The sequence below is a fragment of the Rhipicephalus sanguineus genome, chromosome 10 (assembly GCF_013339695.2).
Source record: "Rhipicephalus sanguineus isolate Rsan-2018 chromosome 10, BIME_Rsan_1.4, whole genome shotgun sequence".
NCBI classification, from domain to species: Eukaryota; Metazoa; Arthropoda; class Arachnida; order Ixodida; family Ixodidae; genus Rhipicephalus; species Rhipicephalus sanguineus.
The window spans coordinates 62,890,118-62,912,152 of record NC_051185.1 but is presented as its reverse complement, the minus strand read 5'-3'; the positions used below and the strand labels follow the sequence as shown (position 1 = coordinate 62,912,152).

At 45.8% G+C, this 22,035-nt stretch overlaps 1 protein-coding gene and 2 non-coding genes across 4 annotated transcripts in view; all 3 read right to left on the bottom strand.

The window, feature by feature from the left end:
• Positions 1-459: 459 nt before the first annotated feature.
• Positions 460-562, bottom strand: LOC119372825 (U6 spliceosomal RNA). Its single transcript, XR_005179716.1, has one exon. It is a non-coding gene; the product is annotated as a U6 spliceosomal RNA (small nuclear RNA).
• A 764-nt stretch (positions 563-1,326) lies between these two features.
• On the bottom strand, positions 1,327-1,429 carry LOC119372821 (U6 spliceosomal RNA). Its single transcript, XR_005179712.1, has one exon. It is a non-coding gene; the product is annotated as a U6 spliceosomal RNA (small nuclear RNA).
• Positions 1,430-8,782: 7,353 nt separating this feature from the next.
• The window catches only part of LOC119371985 (protein NLRC3), a 17,593-nt gene continuing 4,340 nt past the window's right edge, over positions 8,783-22,035 (bottom strand). The window contains exons 1-2 of one of the 2 annotated variants that reach the window (XM_037642427.2): positions 16,406-16,516; positions 8,783-10,925 (exon numbers count right to left, since the gene is read on the bottom strand). In XM_037642427.2, coding sequence (XP_037498355.1) covers positions 9,272-10,621 — 1,350 coding nt within the window. In that variant the 5' untranslated portion in view covers positions 10,622-10,925; positions 16,406-16,516 and the 3' untranslated portion in view covers positions 8,783-9,271. Of the gene's footprint in view, positions 10,926-16,405; positions 16,517-22,035 lie in introns of those variants that run through there. The other variant, XM_037642428.2, reaches the window with a different exon arrangement.

Here is a 22,035-nt window from a genome sequence, read left to right as displayed (position 1 = left end):
TTTTCAGATATGTGTCCATGACTTACGAATTATTTTTCAGACTTGTACATGGGCAAACTTGTCCATTGTTTATGAAGGGCACATTCCACTGAAATTTCGAGGGCTATTTAATCCTTTCACGTCGTGCATGGTCAGAATCAGGGAGACAATCTGCTTGAGCTTGCTGGTGTGGCTTCTTGAAATCAAATTTTGTTACAGTGGTTCTTTCGGTCGACCTACTAAGCAGTGACTCTGAGCAGTTCCGTAAAAATACACCACTCCATTTTTCGCGCAATAAGAAAGAAAAAAAACAGCGTAAGTTTTTCTCGGACTGTTCCTTTTTTACTGCACGTAGGAATGAAGCCTTGCACACATTCCTTTGCAACACGTAGAATGAATCGGTTAAAAAAAAAAAAACATTAGCTGGCAGCGTGACCACTGAAGCATTGGTGAATTCCACAAACGTGCTAAAAAGTACGAAAAAATGTGGAACGCTTCACGATTTTGCGTGTCATCCTTGCGCAGGGGCCATGCTAATCTTCTCTGTATCGTTCCAATTTTAGTATATGTACTTTGGAAGTACACCATACTTCCTTTCGTTCGACTATATATAGTCAGGAACTGAACGGTAGCTTCGAAGCAGTGAGGCCTCTCCAATACTCATAGATATTGCGATACAGCATTTAGTAATCTGTAGATAGTGCAACTGCTGACGATTATCCCAACACTTGGCGAGGACCTGTTATGTTAACAACTATTTATTTGCCTGGGTAGGACGTATTACTTGGAAATGATTTGTCTACAGAACGAATAAAACGGATCTGCTTGGTCCCGCCCTCTCGTGGCTGATGTACCAGTTAACACAAGTAAGCGCGTAAATTCAAAATGGGGATAACTCCGGTTGAATTCAAATTTAAACACACACACTCGTGAACCGCGCATTGTACGAGATAAAGGAAGTTACAGCTTTTTTAGGTAATACAATAATTCAATGCTTGCAGGCGACAGCCTTTTACTAGATGCGACTGCCAGCACTGCGTTTTCCATAGAACTTTACAAAGTTCTCACACGATATTACGCAGGATATTACGGAACCAAGCTTGTTCTCAAAATCGTAAACAATTTAGTGAAACACCGACATGGACAAAGGACATACCACGTGATAGACGGTTGTCCTGGATTGGGTTGGCTGGCAAAGGTCCATAGTCCTGTGTTTCTTTGACCGTGTAGATCTTGCGCAAAATTATTTACAATGAATATGTTCAACTCGTCCACCTACAAACTCTTCTCAAAAGGTTGAATACGCAAGGTTAAAAAAAAGTTCAAGCCAAGAATTAAAAAAAAAAAAAAAATGTGGAACGCTTCACGATTTTGCGTGTCATCCTTGCGCAGGGGCCATGCTAATCTTCTCTGTATCGTTCCAATTTTAGTATATGTACTTTGGAAGTACACCATCCTTCCTTTCGTTCGACTATATATAGTCATGGATTTGACCGCAGCTGCAGAGCGGTGAAGCTTCTCCCATACTCAAACATCTGACATTACAGTGGTATGTAATCTGTAAGTAGTGAAATTGTTTACAAGTATTCGGGTACTTAGCAAGGACTTCTTATATTAACGGTCGTTTATTGGCGCGAATTAAGTACTTATAAGAAATGACTTGGCTTCAAAACAACGAAAAACAAAACCCGCAGTGTCGCCCTCTCGTGAGCAATGCACCAGTTAGCATACCTGGCGCGTAAATTCAAATCGAGGTTCGTCCCGGTCGAAATCTAATTTTAAAAATTTCTGCGTTTAAGTTCCCCAAGAAAGACTATCGTCTTTAAAAATCAGCCCGGCCGACCGATGGTGATGGAGATCTGATGGAAACCCTTTGAATCGGGTCGCCTGCGCTCAGTGCACGGCGTAGCCTAATCTAAGCCTAAACGGCGTAGCCTAAATGAAACCGTTTCCGACTGCTAAAAGCTATTATATTGATATCCCAGGTAGCACACGTGGCCTACAAAACGTCGACGTTAGGGATAAATGGGATAAAACAGATTCTAAACCAATTTCGACGTTTTAAGAACGTCAGAGGAAATGCCTGATATACATCTTGTTTGTGATGTCTAGGAGGCGCATTAATTTATGACCTGTTTTCTCGCCGAGCAGCAGATGCATGCAGCAGATGCACGCCGAGCCGCGCGCCATGCATGAAACGCCGCGAATTGAAATTTGAACTCGAGCCTGGGCACGCCATCTCTCATTGCGATAAAGAAAGTAACGCGCAAGAGGATAAATGCGTGTGGTGTCGGCATTGCATCAGCTATCATGAATACTTCGAAGTTGGTTAACTAGTAAGTGTTACGTAATTTAGTCGCAGCGATAACTGTCTAACTTCCTCACGAGCGCCTTAGCGATGACTTTGTATCCATCCACGCGGCTGTTGTTTCTCCAGTGACGTGTTCTACTCAGACGCCGTATGTTTATTGAGTGAGTGAGTGAGTGAGTGAGTGAGTGAGTGAGTGAGTGAGTGAGTGAGTGAGTGAGTGAGTGAGTGAGTGAGTGAGTGAGTGAGTGAGTGAGTGAGTGAGTGAGTGAGTGAGTGAGTGAGTGAGTGAGTGAGTGAGAACTTTATCGTGGTCCAAAAGTGGCAGAAGCTGAACACGACTGGAGGTCCCGCTAGCTCAGCCAGGTGGCTCCACCCAGGAAGGTGCCGGAAGCTGGAGCCTCTCGGCGATGTCTCGGGCCCTCTGGACTGCCAGGAGTTGAAGAGCTTAGAACGTCGCCGATGATGTTGATAGCCGTGCAGTGATGACACTGCGATGCGGCTGTTGAGGATAAACTCACTCTTGTAACAAGTTACGCTCGTCAATTTCGCATATGCGGTGGTGCTCGCCGGTCATGCCCTCTTGCTTTATTTCTTGCTTGTGTCGTGATTCATGGAGGCTATGAAGGCAGCTTCGAAGAAACTATACTTCACTCGTCAGCTTGCGCGCGGGACGCTTTCGCAACTTCCTTTCTGCTATGCTCGAGGGGCGGACGTGTTTACGTTGATGTGTGAGTACTTTTCGTTGGATTTGCAGATTCTGTAAACCAGGGGTCATTCTGTCATTTTTGAAGGTAAGTTCATTTTTATTGCATTTGCGCTCAGTATACGAGGACCATGCATGACGAATGAAAAAGCAGGTTGCGTAACTTGCGTTGCATCACGGGTTGCATGTGCGACATGTTTCAGCAGTAAGTACGCGACTGCGGAATTTGCAGTCGCGGCCATGGTTTCTGTTCACGTTCGAACGAACATGAGCGAAAACTGTATTTACATTCGTTAACCTGAATTCAGTAAATTGACCGCATGTTTTTCCTTGACCGCTTGATGAGGTAGTTTCAAGATATGCATTAGCTTAAGCTGCGTGTGCAACGTAATAGGCAGTTTTAGAATAGGGTACGCAAAGATCGCGTTCGTTGGGTACGAATGCTATTTCCGTCACTTAGCGTAAGTACGTAAGAGGATGGCGTACGGCGCATGCGCAGTAGCCAGTTTTGCAATAGGGTCCGCAAAGAATATCGTTTGTTGCGTGCGTAGTGCATAACGCATGTGCAGTGGCGACGAACGCTAAGAAAATCTTTGCCTGCAAGTTCTAAAACTGCATAGCTAGAAGTTATGAAATGTGTCATCTGCTTTATTGTGTCGCTGATACAAGTTTGTGGATAAGAGAATCTTTGCAGAAACAGGCTAGTGAGTCGTGGTTTCTTCTACAGTACTATACTGCTTGTAAAGAGAGCCTGGGCGCGTTTTTCTGTTAATTTGGAATTTCTGAGAGCCTGAGCGTCAAAGTCGCGTTTCACGGGGAGGAGTTCGGCCTTCCTTCTCAGTGCTGTGATCACACTGCCTTGACTATCTCGACGCGCTTCCGGACTTGTAACATTCCACCCCCCCCCCCCCCCCACCCACACACGCGCACGTCTCTATTAACCAGGGCGGTAGCCAGAAATTTCTTCAGGGGGGGGCACCTCCTTGATCTGAAGTGGGGGTCGGGCAGGCAGATGGGATCGAGTGTCATTTCGAGCTTCTCAATTCCATGGCAAAAAAAAAAAAAAAAATTCGGTGGGGAGGGGGGGGCACGGGCCCGGTGGTGCCCCCCCCCCACTGGCTACTCCCACTGCCTATTACTCCTACTTTCTCTGTAAAGCCGGCAGCTCTTAGCGAAAACAAAAGGTTCTCTTGCGCGTCTCTTGTGCCTGGTTAAATATAGCATGCTCGCTCTCTGTCGCCGTACGGTGTTATCGAGTTTTCGACTTTTCACACCGTCCTATTTTAGGTATTATAGCATGTAATGAAATTATGTTTTCTCCTATTTATTGCAGGTGGTACTCGCCCTGGAAACTCATGTTTAGAAACAAAGGCGAGTACACCAACTAAATTATGACTTTCTTCTTTTTGATGGGGCGACTGACAGGTTTTAGTATGAATATAGATGTCAGCATATTTGTATTTTTCTCTTTTCCTTGGGAACTTGAAAAAAAAGTCACACAATTTATAAAGCAGTTGACAACTTTTTAGAGCGTAAGTGTGTGCTGACATCTCTCTCTCTCTCCTCTCCATCTTTAATCTCCCCCACCCTGTCCCCATGTGTAGGGTAGCAAACCGGTTGTCCTATACTGGTTAACCTCCCTGCCTTTCCTTCTCTATTATTTCTTCCCTCTTCAAGAAATCGCACCAGGGCCACGGCGTTAAGTTATATATTCAGTATATATCTTACACTGTGACCAGGGTTTTTGTGCTAAAATATGTTCGATGTGGAACGCTGCCCCATGCTGGTAATGGTACAACTTTCATGCCACTTGAACTGTTCTTAGTAGACTTCTGGAAGTGCCTAGTAATTTCCATCAAGTACCTGTTATGAAGCCATGTGCTCAGAGTACCTTGCCACACATGGTGATATTTTGACACTGAGCAATGTGACGTACGAAGTGCAATACCCTGACCTGCCTCTGACAATCCTGAGTTTGTAGCTGTGTGCATATTGAGTAAAAAGTGGAGAAAGGTCACAATTTCTTTAGCTGATGTGTCTTACTATTATATTTGTTCTTTTAGCCTGACATTTCTTAATACTGGGCATCATAAAACAAAGTTGATTTTTTGAGCAGGCTGGTATTTCCATATTCCTACATTTTATTTATTCATTTTAGTAAGTGGCCCATTCATTCATTTTTGTAATCGTTTCCATTAGTTTTCTGTTCATACATTTTCTATTTGTTCTAAAATTGGTTTAGTTTTTCTTTTTGATGTATGTTGCTGCTATTTAGTGTTCATATTTTCTACTAGCCATGGCACATTTCAAGTTAACTAGTGTGCCCTCTAGCGATGTGGGACCATAATTCCTGTGATAAGTTTTGTACGCTGCATTTCGAAGTGTGAAACAGTTACTTATTTAGTGGATGCAGTTTGAAACTTGGAGGCTGCAGCCACAAATATTTTTTCAGCTGACGGCTAAGATTGCGCCTTGCGTTCCGAACGTCTAGTCTTATTTCTTTAATGATGCAAGAGTTCTTTGCGAACATTTTTTCAGTGAGAAATCTTCCAACAGAGGCATGTTGTAAGAAAGTTCCTACATGTTACATTTTGTGAGCAATACACTTCAGCTACAGTGATTTTGCAAGCCATTTACGTTCTTTTATTTATTACGTATTCTTGGCTGGATGGGCCAAACATTATTTTGCAGTTTTGTTTTATTATTAGTGCTTTCAACACTTTCGAGTCGATTTCCCCTAACTGTGGTCTTAAGTAGCGATACTGAACGATTGTTTTGGAACAAAGAGAGACACACACCAGGTGCTTGATGCATGCCTCCTTTCCTGCTTACAATGCTGTGTTGGCTGTGGCTCGGTGTAGCATCATCTAACTCATTCAGCTATCGGATTGGTGTGTCAGACTCATAGATGTGCGATAACTGTAGCTGTGTAGCGACTATCGACCATCTCTTGTGGCGCTGTCTCAAATTTCAACAACACCGTCGGACTCTTCGGTGTGCCTTGAGGAGACTTGATGATCAGCCTTTTACTGAAGTGAAGATCTTGGGAGTCTGGCTTCAAAGCGCATCAGCCCACAAAACCACACGAGCCCTCCTGCAGTGCTTCAAGGCAACATAATTGAGCGACCGCCTGTGAAACGCTCCTCCCTCTCTCTCTCTCTGTGAGGGGGGGGGGGGGGGTAAATGCCTCTCTTTCTCTCTATTTTTTACTCCCTTATTCCTCTCCCCATGCGTATAGGTAGCAAACTGGGCGAAAAAAGCTCAGTGGAGGATGAAGCGTTGAGGAAACGTTTCAACATGGAGGCTTGACTTCGTCATTGCCCTGACGGAGACTATTCCCCTTGTCGAATTGTTCGCTTCAGCGACATTCCCTTTTCGACGATTTCTCTTCACTTCATCCTTGTGTTCCATTCGGCAGAGCTACTTGAGACGATGTTTACATATTGCAGAATGGCTGTGCCAGATATTAAGTTTTGTCATATTGCACTGTTAGTTGTTTGACAATTTTGTGATGAATCGTGCAGCAAAAAGTTGTGTTCCTGAAAGTTGGATAATATATAGCTGCATTTCAGCGACCCCGACATTTTGTATTCTTTTGCCTGCTTATGTATAATGTAATCTAGTCGCATGCCATATCTCATTTTGAGGTTTTTACATTTTTATGCTGTACAGGAATCGCTGCTGTTTTACAAAGTAAATTACGAGAAGGACCACTTTTGCCTGTGAATCTACTGAGCTCTCACTCTTTAATAGTAATTACAGAGTAAAGTAACTGTGATTACTATCACAGAGAGGGCTTCCTATAAAAGCGCTCTTATTCTATGTACAAAAAATAGCAAAAAGAAAAAAAGTGACCCTGCATGACATCTTAAAAACGTCTAGAAAACGGCTTTTCAAAGACAATGCAGTGGGATATTTTGGGTATCCAGCAATCCCCTTTCTAGAATGGGATTTTTTTTGCGATGTTTTTAAAACGTTTTGCAGATGGTCTTAAAAATGGATTCTAGTTGGATTTTAGACAAGATATGCGACGTTTTATAGACTTTGAGCTTCTATTCCGTGTCGTCTTCTAGACGTTTTTATTGTCTCGGATAAACATTTAAAAGATGTCAATTCTCTCTTTTGTGCTACCTGGGATATCGTGTGGTCTATCGGGGCGTCTTTATGTATCAGAACTTCCCCTAATGTTGTGGTCGGTTCTGTAGCCGCAAAATATTTGCCTTATAGATGGAATCAAATGCGCAGCTTGAATGGTGGCGTACATGCTTGAACGTACAGGAACGCCAGCGAGTACGCTGGAATGTACTACATACGTACTACGATTCATGTGTGAATAGTCAACAACCCTACAATGCAAACGTTACCATGACGTTCAGAACATCGAACAAACGTCACTCAGAGCCATAGGTCGGCAAACCAATTGGAGCTCACTAAGACTCACTCAAGAAATATATTTTGCTCTGAGGGCTCGCTCAGACTCATACTCACCAAAATTTTTCTCAACCGGACTCACTAAACTTTTTCTCAGCCGGACTCAAACTCAACAACATATTAGTCAGCCACGGACTCACTCAGACTCACGGCTTCACCTGAGCCTGAGTGAGCCTGAGTGAGTCGACTCATGAGTCCGTTGGCGCAAAATTAGCTTGTTAGATCACGATGTCAATCCTCTTTAATGCCAATATCTCACATAATCAGTGCTCTACGATACGCCTTTTGATCTTGTACCTTAAAATACGAGTCATCATCATACATCATATATCATCATTATCAGGGGCGTAGCCATAAATTTTTTTCGGGGGGGGGGGGGGGTTCAACCATACTTTATGTATGTTCGTAGCGTGCGTTTGTATGTGTGCGTGTATATATACGCAAGCAGAAGTGACAAATTTCGGGGAGGGGGGGTTTGAACCCCCCCTCCCCTGGCTACGCTCCTGATCATCATCATAATATCGATCCAGTAAAAACATTTTTATGAAATACGCGACTCACACGAGATATTTTTATCAAGAACTGCCCATGGAAGAGTTTTCGGGGGGAGGTCATGGCACCCCTCCCCCTAAATATGCCTCTGATCAATAAATATTGAGGTGGCGCATGAATGCTAGTGCGCTGAGTTATGCGTGAATAGATTTGAGTATACACGTAAGCCGTTATAAGGCAGATAGTAATGCTGAAGATGAGTATATAGGACCATAAGTCGCCAACAAAAGGTGGAGCTCACTCGGACTCACTCAAGAAATATATTTTGCGCTTAGGACTCACTCGGACTCAGACTCACCAATATTTTCCTCAAGTGGACTCACTTGGACACAGACTCACTAAAATTTTCCCTCAACCGGACCCTCTCGTTCTCAAACTCACCAAAATATTACTCACCCGGACTCACTCAGACTCAGACTCACCGCATGATCTGAGTCTGAGTGAGTCGACTCATGAGTGGGTTTGCCGACCTATGCTCAGAGCCGGAGCCGAAGGTCCATGAACCCCCTAGTGAAAAAAAAAAAGGATGAAGTTCGAGTGTTCTTTCGCTTGAACTACGTATTCACGTAGATTCAGCGGCGTTTCATATATGCGCAGCAGTGAAAAACGAGAACGCGATCTACCAAGTTGAAAACATTGTAATATTGAAAAGAAAGAAAGAAAGAAAGAAAGAAAGAAAGAAAGAAAGAAAGAAAGAAAGAAAGAAAGAAAGAAAGAAAGAAAGAAAGAAAGAAAGAAAGAAAGAAAGAAAGAAAGAAAGAAAGAAAGAAAGAAAGAAAGCTGGTAAGCGTGCTCAGTCGAATCAGCTCGTCGCGTCACATTTATTTATGCACAAAATGAAGAAGCCTCAATCATCTCACGGCAAACCGAAAGTTCAACATTCCATCACTCAGCTGCATGAATACGCTGATCATCATCCGATGAACGACGCTAAGCTCTTTGGGCTACCAGTCAGCTCATAGCAAGGCCCACCTCGGAGCGTGAAGTGCTGACGGCCATTGCTCTGTCGGTGGGAGAGTTAGTCTGCTTTGCATCAACAAGCCATCGGGCTTCAATCGCAATAAGTTTATATCTAGTACACGCCACGCATACACACGTTTTTATAGCATAAATTCCATCCAGGCCACTCAGGCTTCGCGTAAGACGCGTCTTATCTTCACAACACAGTCTTTAACGCCGCCTGTACCATTTCCAACGCAGCGTCGCTCGTCTTTCCAGTGAGCCCCTGCACCCTTTCAACGAGCTTGGCGCTCTTTCGCACTTTCTTCAACGCATCCGCTCCTTCAGCATCCTTCTCAGGGTCGGCCACCCGCACAGACAAAGTCGGCCGCCTTCTCGTGGATGCGAGCGTTCCTTTTCAGAAGCTCCCTCATCTCGGGGACACCCTCGATGTCATCGTCGGGGTCCCAGGAAACCATGAGAAGCGTCAGGGTGTAGTTTTGCCTCAGGCCTTCCAAAATAGTCGCCAAGATGTCCTCGGTGATTCCCTCATACTCGCAGACCAATACCTCGTTCAAGGTGTCGTTGACGGCCAGCAACTCGGACAGCGACGTCGCCAACTCGGGCGTCAGCTCGTCCGAATGCATGTTAAAGGACGTCACGGATCGGTTCTCCTTCAAGGCGTCCAGAACGTTGATGAGCTGCTGTTCGTTGCCCCGGGTGACGTGCATGAGGTTCTGGATTCTCTCGAGCGTCTTCGTGCTCTTCGCGACCGAGGCGATGCCGTCCGCAAGCTCGTCGAACGTAGAGTCGTCGTTCGGGTAGAAGTGCAGAAGGGTAGCGGTGGTGTCTTCGGCCACGGCGTCGAAGAACTCGCGCAGGACGTCCCGGTCCACCGAAGCACTGACGCGGACCGAGAGCTCGTGCCAACAGGCCTTTCTACGGATGAGACCCGTAAGTATGGGCAGCAGTTCCTCGGTCCACAGGATGCGGAGCCTCTTGAAGACGTCCTTGTAGAGGTCTTGCTCCAGCAACGCCGACACCTTTTCCGCTTCCATGAGACACGAGTCGAAGAGGTCCACCACCTCTAGCGTCGAGTTCACCGTTAGCATCTTCGCGAACGCGATGACTGTCTCCGAAGACAGCTTCACTTCCGCCAAGGTAAACCTCTTGAGCGTGTCGTTCGCCTCCAGCGCTTCGATGAGAGCTGCGGCACCCTCGTCGCCTCCGCAGGAGTAACCGAGACAGAAATCCTTTAGCGTCTTGTTCTCTTGTAGATAAGTGGCAATGTCCCTAGCGAACGCCGTCCCTATATTTGGGCAGTACAGTTCCAACGAACTCAAGTTCCTGAAGACCCCGGAAAGGTTGACGCCGAAATCTTGCTCATCGCATTCGATGTCGAACATGTGAAGCTCTTCGAGCGAGGAGCAACCTTCGAGGTCCTCGAACGCGATCTTGAACGCACTGAGCGAGATTTCCCATATGGAAAGCTTCCTCACAGATCGACCCGTGGTCAGCATGTGCCGAAGCACGCGGGCGTCCTTCTCTGTAAGCTCGCGGAAGTCCAGCGCTGGGCCCCGTTGCGAACATTCGCTCCATGCGCACGCGGCCTTGTTGAACTCTTCATGCTCTTCCAAACCTTTCTTGAAGAGCTCCTCGACTTCAGCGTCCCCGCACTGAATCTCGCTTCCTGCTTCCTCCGACATGTTTGGAACGGCACGATAGTGTGGAAGGAAGAGGTTTTAAAGCCTGTGGACAGGCTAGTTTCTCGTAAACTTAATTGTCAAAAGAGGAGACGGTTTGCGTAAGCCTTATGCTTTTTCACTCAGTGACAGCAGTTCCAATTAAGATGAACCTGAACGTTCTAATTACGGGGTCCTCCTGACGGTGGACTTGTATCAGGTGGGACGTTTGAGCGCTATTTATAGTAATCCAATTACTAATAGCGTGTAGAGGGACAATGGACTCGGAAAGGGCTCGATGGTGCTGGGTTGAAATTCTCGTGAGACCCTGGAAACGAAATATAAACGAAAACGTGAACCGTCAACAACAGAAACAATGCACGCACAATTATACCTGAGTGTAATTAGCAATGAAATGAGGGACTAACGCACCTCGTATAACGTGAATTATAGATTCAGCATGTTTCGATGCCTTCAAGAATTTTTTTTTTTTTTTCGTTGTTCTATACTAACAACATAACAGATGCATAGTCACTGCCTTGGCGTTATGCAGGCCACAAAATGTCGGATGTGGCGAAGCTTTCTGCGACGAAGAGGGTGTGGGAGGAAGGAGGGCGGAGCACCAAATTGCCTATGCTATACATATACCAACAACTATGGACATGCATTTCATCGTCGCGTCCTCTACAAAGCGTATACATCCATCGCTCGAACACAAAAGCGCTATAGCTTGCTTTTACCAAAGGTCCTTCCCATGAAGGGCCTTTGAGGAAATAACGGTAGATAGACAAATAGGGATTAACCAGATAGTTAAGTGTAGAGAAGACGGGCCCGAAAAATTCCGGCACATCCCACGCATTGCTAGAATCGGTTTATATGCGAAGCACTGTCAGCAATGAGCTTTGTGTAAATTGAGCAGTTGAGTGCTTATATATATACCGCGGGTGTCCCAGCTATCTTTAGCCAAGAGTTAAAAAATACAAGAGGCAGGCGAGTGAAATAAGTTGCAAATTGCTGACAGCCACCTTGTGCACTACAGCATATTTTTTGTTTTGTAATTACCTTTTTAATTAGGTTTATGTAATTAAATTGCTAAATGTTGACTTTATGCAAGAAATGCGACTTGCAATGTTCAAGAGCGTCTTCATAAACCCCCATTGAATTATTTGCGATAGAGAAAGTCTCACGTATACCATTTTTTCCAAGCTGCAAAGAAAGCCCGCGAAAAAAAAAAAAAAAAAACACATGACTCGCGCATTCGCGCGCATCGAAGGTGCTGCTCTCAGCCGTGGTTTGAGCGAACGAAATTAGCTGCGGCCGCGACTCGCCGGCTCCGTTGCAGCGGCAGGCCGATAAGTTAGCGGTGGTTTCTTTGCCCGCGTCAGCCAAAGAAACCACCGTTAACTTATCGGCCTAGCGCTGCAACGGAGCCGGCGAATCGCGGCCGCAGCTGATTTCGTTTGCTCAAACCACGGCTGAGAGCAGCACGTCCGCAGCGCGCGAATGCGCTAGTCACGTGGTTCTTTTTGTATTTCGCGGGCTTTCTTTGCAGCTTGGAAAAATGGTATACGGGAGTTTCTGAAGACGCTCTCGAACTTTGGAAGTCGCATTTCTTGCCTAAAGTCAATATTTAGCAATTTAGTTAAATAAGCATAATTAACAAATTAATTAATTACAAAACAAAAAATTGTCTGCATAAGTGCGTAAGGTGACTGTCAGCAATTAGCAACTGATTTCGCTCGCCTGCCTCTAATATTGTATTTTTTAACCCTTGGCCCGGTTCCTGCCAGCAGCAAGTTGTCGTTTCGTCCACTCTACTTTCATCACATCTATATTACAATTGTTACAATACGCTCACAACAGCATAATTAACGTCCCTTATAGTTTCATTGGCTTCATTATCTGCTGGCTTTCATTAAGGTCGTGTCAAACAAATTTTTTTAGATATACTATAGTTGATATACTATTGATTTAGATATACTATAGTTGGCTTTGACATTGACCCAGGCCCGTAGCCAGGATTATTATCTTCTTTTTTTTTGGGAGGGGGGGTGCACTGTTGGAGGCCTTGACTACTTGAGGAAAGCACCTATTGTTCAGTAATTATTTTCGGTAAAAATCGCAGTATGTAAATTATGTGACCTTTAAAGTACTATTTTATTAATAGTTTTATATATTTAGTTTTGAGGTGAATGCTCCTAATAGCATAATATTTTTATACGGACGATTCGCCTCAATAGATTTCATTGACAAAAATAAACAGCATTACTCGGAGGACTTGGGAACGGAATGATCTGCTCAGTCTTGCGCGTGGTAAGTTTCTTTGCACAGTGGAGGGGTGGGCCGGAGTCCTGCTGAAGAACTACCCCCCCCCCCTTCGAAACTATAGAGGAGGGGGCGGGGCTGGGCCCCTATCTCCTGGCTACGAGCCTGCATTGCTCCCTAAAGGGTATGCTATGCCCCGAACGTCGACACCTGTGTTCGAAACGAAGTGCACTGTATACGGTGCGGTGATGTGCATATGCATACCATAAGCCTGCGGGGATGAGCAACACGTGCCTGTAGCTTTTCTGAGTCATAGGAGCCCATATGTAATGTCTATTAATCTGTTATCAGAACAGACAGCCAACACTGCAACCACAATTGACGTTAGACAAGCACCACAACAGATGTTAGGCAAGGGTCACGACTGCTACTCACGCAATACATTTACATTACGATCTGTGCCGCGCGGTTGCAGGCTGAGGGTCATTGCAGCACGTTTTTCTGCCACGTTGAAATCGCCATAGCAAACGATATGTCTCTTTCTTTAACCCATGCAAAGTGCATTGTAAAATTACCCGCCTTGGTGTCTCGCTGCTAATATCGAGGGCGTGGGTTCAATCCCCGGCAACGGCGGTTAATAATAATATAGCAATTGTTGGGGTTTTTGCATGCTAAAACCACAATATGATTATGAGGGACGCCGCAGTAGAGGGCTCCGGAAATATTGATGATCTGGTGTTCTTTAACGTGCACCTAAATTTAAGTACACGGGCCTCAAGCGTTTCGCATCCATCGAAATGCGGCCGCTGCGGTCGGTATTCGATCCCGCGACCTTCGTGTCAGCAGTCGAGCACCCATAACCACTAGACCGCCGTAGTCGGTGCCACGGTGGTTAAATTTCAACGCGGACGAAAGGGAAAGAACACCAGTATGCTCAAATTTAGGTGTTGTTGAAGAACCCTGCCGAAATTAATCCGGTCTCTCCGACAACGGCGTGCCTTATAATCATACTGCGGTTCTCGCACACAATACCGCAACAAGCGTTATTATTGTTGTTGAAACACTTTCAATGCCTATTTTCGCTGTTCTTGGGTTTCACCCGTGGCGCACATCTGTATGCCACGGGCCGTGGTATGCGGGTATGCGGCATAAGTGACATGGAGAAAGGGTTTCACGAGCTACTCGACAGGCATGCCACGTTATTCATGTCGTGACCTGTGAGTCGTATTCGTCATACACTCATGTCCTCCTATGCCACTTTCGGTATATACCAAGCTACGGAGACGACCAGGAGAGCACTCAGACGTATGCGGCTAAAGATAGATAGATAGATAGATAGATAGATAGATAGATAGATAGATAGATAGATAGATAGATAGATAGATAGATAGATAGATAGATAGATAGATAGATAGATAGATAGATAGATAGATAGATAGATAGATAGATAGATAGATAGATAGATAGATAGATAGATAGATAGATAGATAGATAGATAGATAGATAGATAGATAGAAACGCTGAAAAAGTCTTTGGTTCGCTAAGAAATGTCCGGTGATGGGGTGAGAATCTGCCCTGCCCAAATGAGGTGAGGAAGCCATGTGGCAACGACTGCATTGTTCTTCATGATCACAGCAAACCATGTTGAATCTATGACCTCCTAAGCCAAGCCATAGAAGCGGGAAACAGATGTATTATTGCAGGCCTTTAAGAACAGCTGATCAGCACAAAAATTATGGTTATTGACTTAATTGGTGCTCAACGTGATCCTCTTTGGTGGTGGTGTCACCGGATGAGATCTCGTGTGTGTGTTGTCTGTCTCTAATTTCTTGCTTTTCTGTACCTTCTCCCACAGTACAGGGCAGCAAACCAGATTTTTCGTTATGGTTGATATCCCGGTCTTGTTTTTCATCTTGCAAGCGACCTAATCGCTTCAATCTTCCGTACCAAAATTATGTCGGAAGAGTGTGTTGGTGCCACTACACCAGAAATGCAGGGCGTTTACTATATAATATATATCAAGTGACCATGGCGTCACCCGAAACCTCGCAATCACCTACCCAGTGCCTTCGCTTACATGTACTCACGATAACTGGTTGAGTCACACTTCAAAGCGTTATCAATCGAGTAACGGATGCACTTGAACTCATACATTGCGCACAGATACGAAATTGAAATGAAAAACGCTAAGTGTCAGTTGGAGGTTATCAGAAAACGGCCACTCTGGGTGATAGAAGCCATACTTTGCGGATGCGATTAGGCGCCACCATCTTGGGTTGTGAAACGTTGTCACTTTGCATCAGTGGCGTATCCGGGGGGTGGGGGGGCATATCGGGCCCGTGCCCCCCCCCCCCCCCTAGAAAAATGTCTGCCTACGCCACTGTTTTGCATTCGCCTTTCCCCGACTTCATTACCTCTTCCTTTTTTGGTAAGCTGAGACCAAGTGAATTAAGTGAGACTAAGTAAAGAAAAACCAATTGATTGCAGCTCTTGATGAAGACAAGCACTTCTGGCGAAAGCATAGGCGTGCGCAAAGGAGAGGCATCGCTGCGGTGAAACATCGCCTCGCCTCCCTCCTCCACCTCTCCCCTCGATGAATACAGAGAGACCAAGTATTGACATATTTTCATCGCTCTTGCAGGCTCGCTTGAAGAGGAAAGGAAACTCGGGCACAGGTCCGCGACGTATACATGTTGAAGTACCGGCCGTGACAAAGCTCGTTGGCTAAGGTGTCTCGCAAGCAGTACAAGATCGCGAGGGAGCGGGTTCGATTCCCAGCCACGGTGGCCGCACTACAAAAACACTCATGCGCTTAGACTTAGGTACTACATGCGTTAAAGAACACCAAGTGGTCAAAGTTAATCCAGAATGTTCTACTGTGGCGCACCTCATTCACGTCATGGTTCTGGCACGGTCAACCCCAGAGTTTTAAAACATAGAGAACTAAGTACCGGCAGCCGCAACGTCTGATTAGAAAAAATATATATATATATAATAACAGCAGCGAGTAGTTTCTGTTGGTTACGGACGTAAAAGTTAACCGGGTGTCGCTGACAAACAGACAGAGATAGAAATAAAGCATTTATTTGGTCTTTCAAATCACAAGAAAGGGAACTCGACAATGGCGTCACGCTATGGGTAGAGTTGAAAAAACAAGCGATGTTTCTCCACTAATCAATGTGCGCTACTACGCTTTTCTGATCGACGAAATCGACACCACCGACACGCACATGCATCGCACATGCATATACGCCCATGAATAACTGCGGTACTATACACTTAGCAATACACTTAGTCTTGACTGCGCCTAGAAAATGTTCTTGCTTCGACATATGTAATAAGAGACTCTGACCAATTTGTTGAGACAAATGTCATTGAGAAAACGGCATGCTTTTGTGTTACGAGTAGGTGTGCGAAGGATAGAAAGCGGTTTGCAGCAGACGACAAAACGGGGGCAAAAAGATGCAGTAAGCGACTCAAGCCTGCGGCCAATGCTGGCGAAACAAGTCCACAAGGCATGCAATATCTATGAGTGCTACATACGAAAGTCTTCAAACGATACGAAGTCGTTCACGAGGAGCGGGAACGCGGGTCCTAGAAACCCTCGTGCGAGAGCACCGTGTGGTCGAGATTAGCGTACAGAAATCGTCGTCACCGAAATGGAATGGGACTTCGAACGGCACTGACGAGCTACGTCGCTATGCTGATTTCGTTTCAATGCACACTGTCAGCTGCTTTCGAGCGATGAAAAAGAGCACATAAAAGGATTGCAGGCAAGGGCGTAGGGCGTAACTTCTCGTGAGAAAGCGCGTGAAAGCATAGTGCGAGAAAAAGCGAGTGCGTGTTTGGTGTGCGAACGCTCAACGTGTCAGCAACCCGCTGTGTACAAGGCGGCGCTGCCATCGCTCGCGTTCGAAATGACGGTTTTGTTTTTGCATCTCTGGTGCTTTTGCACCCGAATGACAGCGGCTGCTCCAGCTGCTAGCACACAGGGGGAAAGTCGTGAAGTGTTCGGTTGTTTTTTCAACGTGAAAAAGATTCTAGTGGGCAACGACCTTTTATTTATTTATTTGAAAGCTTGTAATGAAAGTCTGGAAGCACATAAAACTTTTCCAAGGTCGCCTGCGGTGAAAATATCAGTTCACGCGAAGCTCGAGAATAAAGCAAGAAAATTGCCGCTCAGAAGTCACACAACACAAGCATCCGAGGATAGAAAAGATCCGGTAGATCCTACGCATACGGTGGGAATCGGTGTCATGCGAAAAAGTCAGCAAGGAACTGGCTGTGGTACATTAACGAACATTATCAAGCCCTAGCCAACATTCCGTTTACATTTAGTGAACATTATCCAGTGTTAATGCAGCAAACATCCGCATGCCTGCCCTAGCCGGCTCTAAGTAAAGCCCCTCCATGCGTTTTCCGCCGGCTAGGTAGACGCAGCAGACGCGATGGAGGGGCTTTAGCTCTAAGCAAACATCAGGCACAGCTAATGAACAGTTAGCCAACACAAGGTTGGTTAATCTACACTACAAAAACCAACAGTTTGCCAACCCGTGTTGGTTGTATTCGAGTAAATACGCTATATTTCGTTACATCTGTTATCACGTTAGGTCATTCCTATTTTGTCGTGTGAGGTGCCCCTTGAGGCACGGTTGTTTCGCTCGAAGCATGGTTGGGACTCGAGAGTGCTGCAGTACTGTAGCGCATGTGCACAGTCGAGCAGTTTTATTTCATATTTCTGGGGCTTTCTTTAAACGCCGAAAAAAAAAAATCACCACGCAGCATGTACGTTGCCCCAGAAAATTAGATCGTTCGTTTTGGAATGCCCTCCACAATGTAACGAGACGCACTTGGCCCTAAAGTTAATATTGAAAACTTTGTGTAATTGATCTCAGTTTAATAACTAAATAAGCGCAATACAAAAATATCCTAACGAGCACCACACGACGGCTTGTCATATGTCGTCGGTTTCATTCAGTCGCGGTTAAGCACTTTTTCAAAATTCCTTAGTTCTTGTTACGGGAAATCGCCCTGTACAAGGTCTTAAGCTCCTCGGCTTTCCCTTTAATGCCAGAAACAAACAGAAAGCCACGTCGATACGCCTTTTGATACCGATACTCCTCTATTTGAAAATGTCGCATACGACGTTGTAACAACTGCCCGTTGTCGACATGTAACACTGCCCGCTGGCGGCAAGTGACGTAGGCCGTTGGCACCTTCACCACGGTGTCGCCATGCGTCACTCCGCCATATTCAGGCATCGGCTCTGCCCTTTTGCCCACACTTAATTTCCTCTAGCTTTCCCGGGGTCATTGCACTTCAATGCTTTTCCTTTCGCTCTCTTCCCCGAGGCACAAGTGTTTTCACAGCATTCGGCGGCGGACTTGTTTTTTTTTTTACCCCTTCATGGATGTCAGTCTAATGCGCAAGATTTTTCGCGACTGTCAAGGCCAGTGACAGATCTGCTGACGTAAGTAGTCAGTAACGCTAGGCATATGTGACGATGGTCCCACGGTAATAATAATAATTAATATTTGTTGGGGCTTAACGTCCCAAAACCGCGATCTCATTATGAGGGACGTCGCAATGGAGGGCTCCGGAAATTTCAACCACCTGGAGTTCTTTAACCTGCACCTAAAATCCAAGTACACGGGCCTCAAGTATTGCCGCCTAGCTCTTTTTAACGGCCGGTAGCCCTTTCATGCATACATCCGCTCTCGATTATGGGAGATTCATCCATTTTTCTTTTTTCGCTCTTTGTCACAACGAAAATTTCAAAACGGCGAATTAGTCGAAGTGGCCGGACATTTCCAACCGCACGTACACACGCGCCTGAGCGTCGATTGTGTTCCCATAGCCAAAGTCTATCATAGAGATGATACAGTGGTGTCGATATACACGTTCGTGGACACAACTACACTCACTAAAATTTGCTTAAAGGGCCCCTAAAACACTCAGAGTTCAAATAGAAAGAGTGGGATCTTTCTCGCCTGCACTAACCTTCCTGCAGGCGCTAGCTCCCCGTTGATGATGTCAGCACTAAGCGTTCAGCCTATCAGGATTTCGTATTCTTTGGCTACACGCTGTTATCTCCGCTTGAGCAGTCGAAAACGCATAAAACTATGCGAAATCAGTGGATCGCGCATGATAGACACGTGAGAAAAGGGCAGAACGCGCATGCGACTGCATGGCAAAGCCGGGCAGGAGACAATTGAGGACTGATTTTCCTCGTATATGCACTCTTAAAAAGAAAGTAAACAGTTAGTAAACGCATGTCTCTAGCTTCGAGCGCATTTTACTACCATAACAACATCCCTTTACTAAACAGAAGATATAGTGAATTTTGGCGTTACTAACCAGGGAGGCTTTCTTAGCGTACTAAGCCACCAATGTTGCCAGATGCTTTAATGATGCCGTAGTATATTATGCCATAACTGTGACCATCTTACGCAAAATTTAGACAATCTTCAATTTTCTTGCTTGCGTTGGAATAACAGTTTCGTGGCACGCGATGGCACACATATATTCAAATAGTACGGCACCAGATAGTGGGTAGAAAACATCGATTATTCTTCTAAATTATACGGCTGCTAACCGGTACACGGTGTGCTATATATACCAAAGTATGAGCATAAATAGCCTTCAAGCTGCTGTTAGCGTAGATATAGGGTGTGTAGAAGTCTTCGTATTCTCTGTGTGCGTGAGTGTGTGTTCGCGTTTGTGGTCCGTTCATGCAGGTACGTTGCTGTGATGTGTACTTACCACAGTAATTACTTGAAATAATTAGCGTTTATCAGTTAGTGTAGGAGGAAAATGCCGTGCCATTCAGTTTTTTTTATTTGTGCACGCTTTTGTAATATAGAATCAACTTGACGTGGCAATGCACGCTCACACAAAAACTAAAGACTGTAATTCCTAGTTGGGTAATTGTAGTTCACTAGTTTTATTACGACTAATAAGTTGCTAGTATGGTTACTAACAACTTAGTGACGTATTAACCATTCGATTTAGTACTATTCACTTACTAAGCAGGTAGCGAATTTCACTCAACTGCATTCAACTACCTTGACTTACTAAGAGGTTAGTGCTTTGCGAAGTGAAACGACGCGCTGCATAGATGAACTGAGACGAATGACACGAGGAAGCCGATGAAAAAAAAAAAAAAAGATTACCGCTAAAGCACTCCGTACAGGTGATTAGCCAGCGAGGTGGAAATGTGTGGCCCCGGTGTTTATTACTAGCTCAATCGCGGCGGTTCCTTAAAGTATTTCTCAATTATTCGCTACGTCCGCACTCCTAAAAAAAAGGTTGTAGTACTTACTAACTTCGGTTTACTATAGACAGAGAGATAAAAAGCGAAGTGCGGTTAGTAACAGGGACTTTAGTAACCGTTACTACCCTCGCCGTTACAAACGCAATTATTAGCGCGGTTACTATCCTTATTAGCAGTTACTACCGCATTTCTGTGTTTAGAACAAAAGACGAACGATTCAGAGCACTGGTGTAGCCAGGAGGGTGGTCTGGGGGGTTCATTCACGCCTCCCACCCCCGAAATATTCACATTTTGTGTGTGTAATATTATATATATGTGCACACATACGAACACACGCATGAACCTACATAAAAGGGGGGCAGACCCCCACTCCCCCCACCTCCGCGCCCGATAAAAATCCTGTCTAAGCCCCTGATTGGCTCCGTTGTGTTCAGCTGTCCCTGAAACAAAGGAATTGGACAAACGCAGGTGAGGAAAATACACTTTTCTTTAACGCAGAAGCGTTGCATACCTGTTTTTTTTAATGTTTTGTTTAGAGCTGCGCTCTTAAAACGCCTTCACGAAACGAAGAGACCGGTCTGCTGCTTCCACGTGGCTTGAGGGCCAGATAACACACGCCTTATTACAGGATGCCTTGAGGTCGGGCCGCGTCCTTGGCCAACTATATCTTTTGCTGAGACTGCATGCACATGTTCAGTATACTTTGGGCCCACATAGGTGTCGTTGAAAGACGTGGACCAATGGTGAAGGAAAGATAGAGCGAGAGAGAGAGAGAGAGAGAGAAGATAAGGATAAAAGAAAGCCAGGGAGGATAAAAAGGGTAGAACCAGGTTGCTACACTCTACCGGGGAAAGAGGAGAAGAGTTTGAGAAGGGAAAGACTAAAGTCCCTAGATTTTTCCCTGTTCTTCTTAAGTACCGACAACCATTGAAGCGCCGGCGACGAATCTCATTGGCTAACGCTCGTTTTCGGCAGCCATGTTCTTCCTAACTCTTTTCCAGCACCTGGTGAAACGCGTCCCCCATTCACTAATGACAGGGGGTTGACGGGAGGAGAAAGGCGCGTCGCGGTAGCATATTGTCCGCTGAAAGGTGCGTGGCTAATTTACTTAGACGCACATGGCTTTGAAATCTTCCAAGTTAGGAAGAAAATGGCGTCGGACGCCAGCTGCGCGTGAGAGAGGGCCGTGAAAGGAGGCAGTTGTCGGTACTTAGTAAAAGCGAAAAATCTAGGGACTTTAGGAAAGACTGACCATGGCACCCGACCCGCCACGGTGGTCCTACTAGTCGGATACAACTTTAGAAGGCAGCGGCATTTCCTCCTCAAAGGCGGATGAACACAAGCCTGCACCAATGGGCGCGCACATCGGGACTGACGTCATGAGCGGGACGGCCAGTGGCTCCGCCCTTCGGGGAACATCGGCGCGTGCACGCGTGCGGGACTATTTCTTTCGTAGCTGAGGCGATCGGCTGCCCGCGCTTCGGTCGTCTGGGCGGGGCCTCTCCTGTCTTCTTAAGTTGTATCCGACTATGCCCCGAGAAGTTGGGGTGGCGCCGCCTGGCGGGAGGCGTGGATGACGTCACGGCAAGGACTCTTCGGATGCCCGCCGTGACGGGCCGACATATCGCGCGCTTGCTTCGTGCGCTGTTTCCGCTGTTTACGTTCGCTTTTGCCTGTCGCAAGCTTCAGATGAATGACGAAAACAGCATCGATAATGATCCTAGTAAAACGACAAAAGTTTTATGCATTTTTTTCTCAGTCCCCAGCGGTGCCCGCGCGCCTCGTGCGCACTTTGAAAGGGGTGGTCAGGTTTGTCGTTTTGTCGCGCTGCTAACTTCGAGGATGGGTCTTGATTTCCCGACCACAGCAGCGCATTCCGACGGGGTGACAAGCAACATTC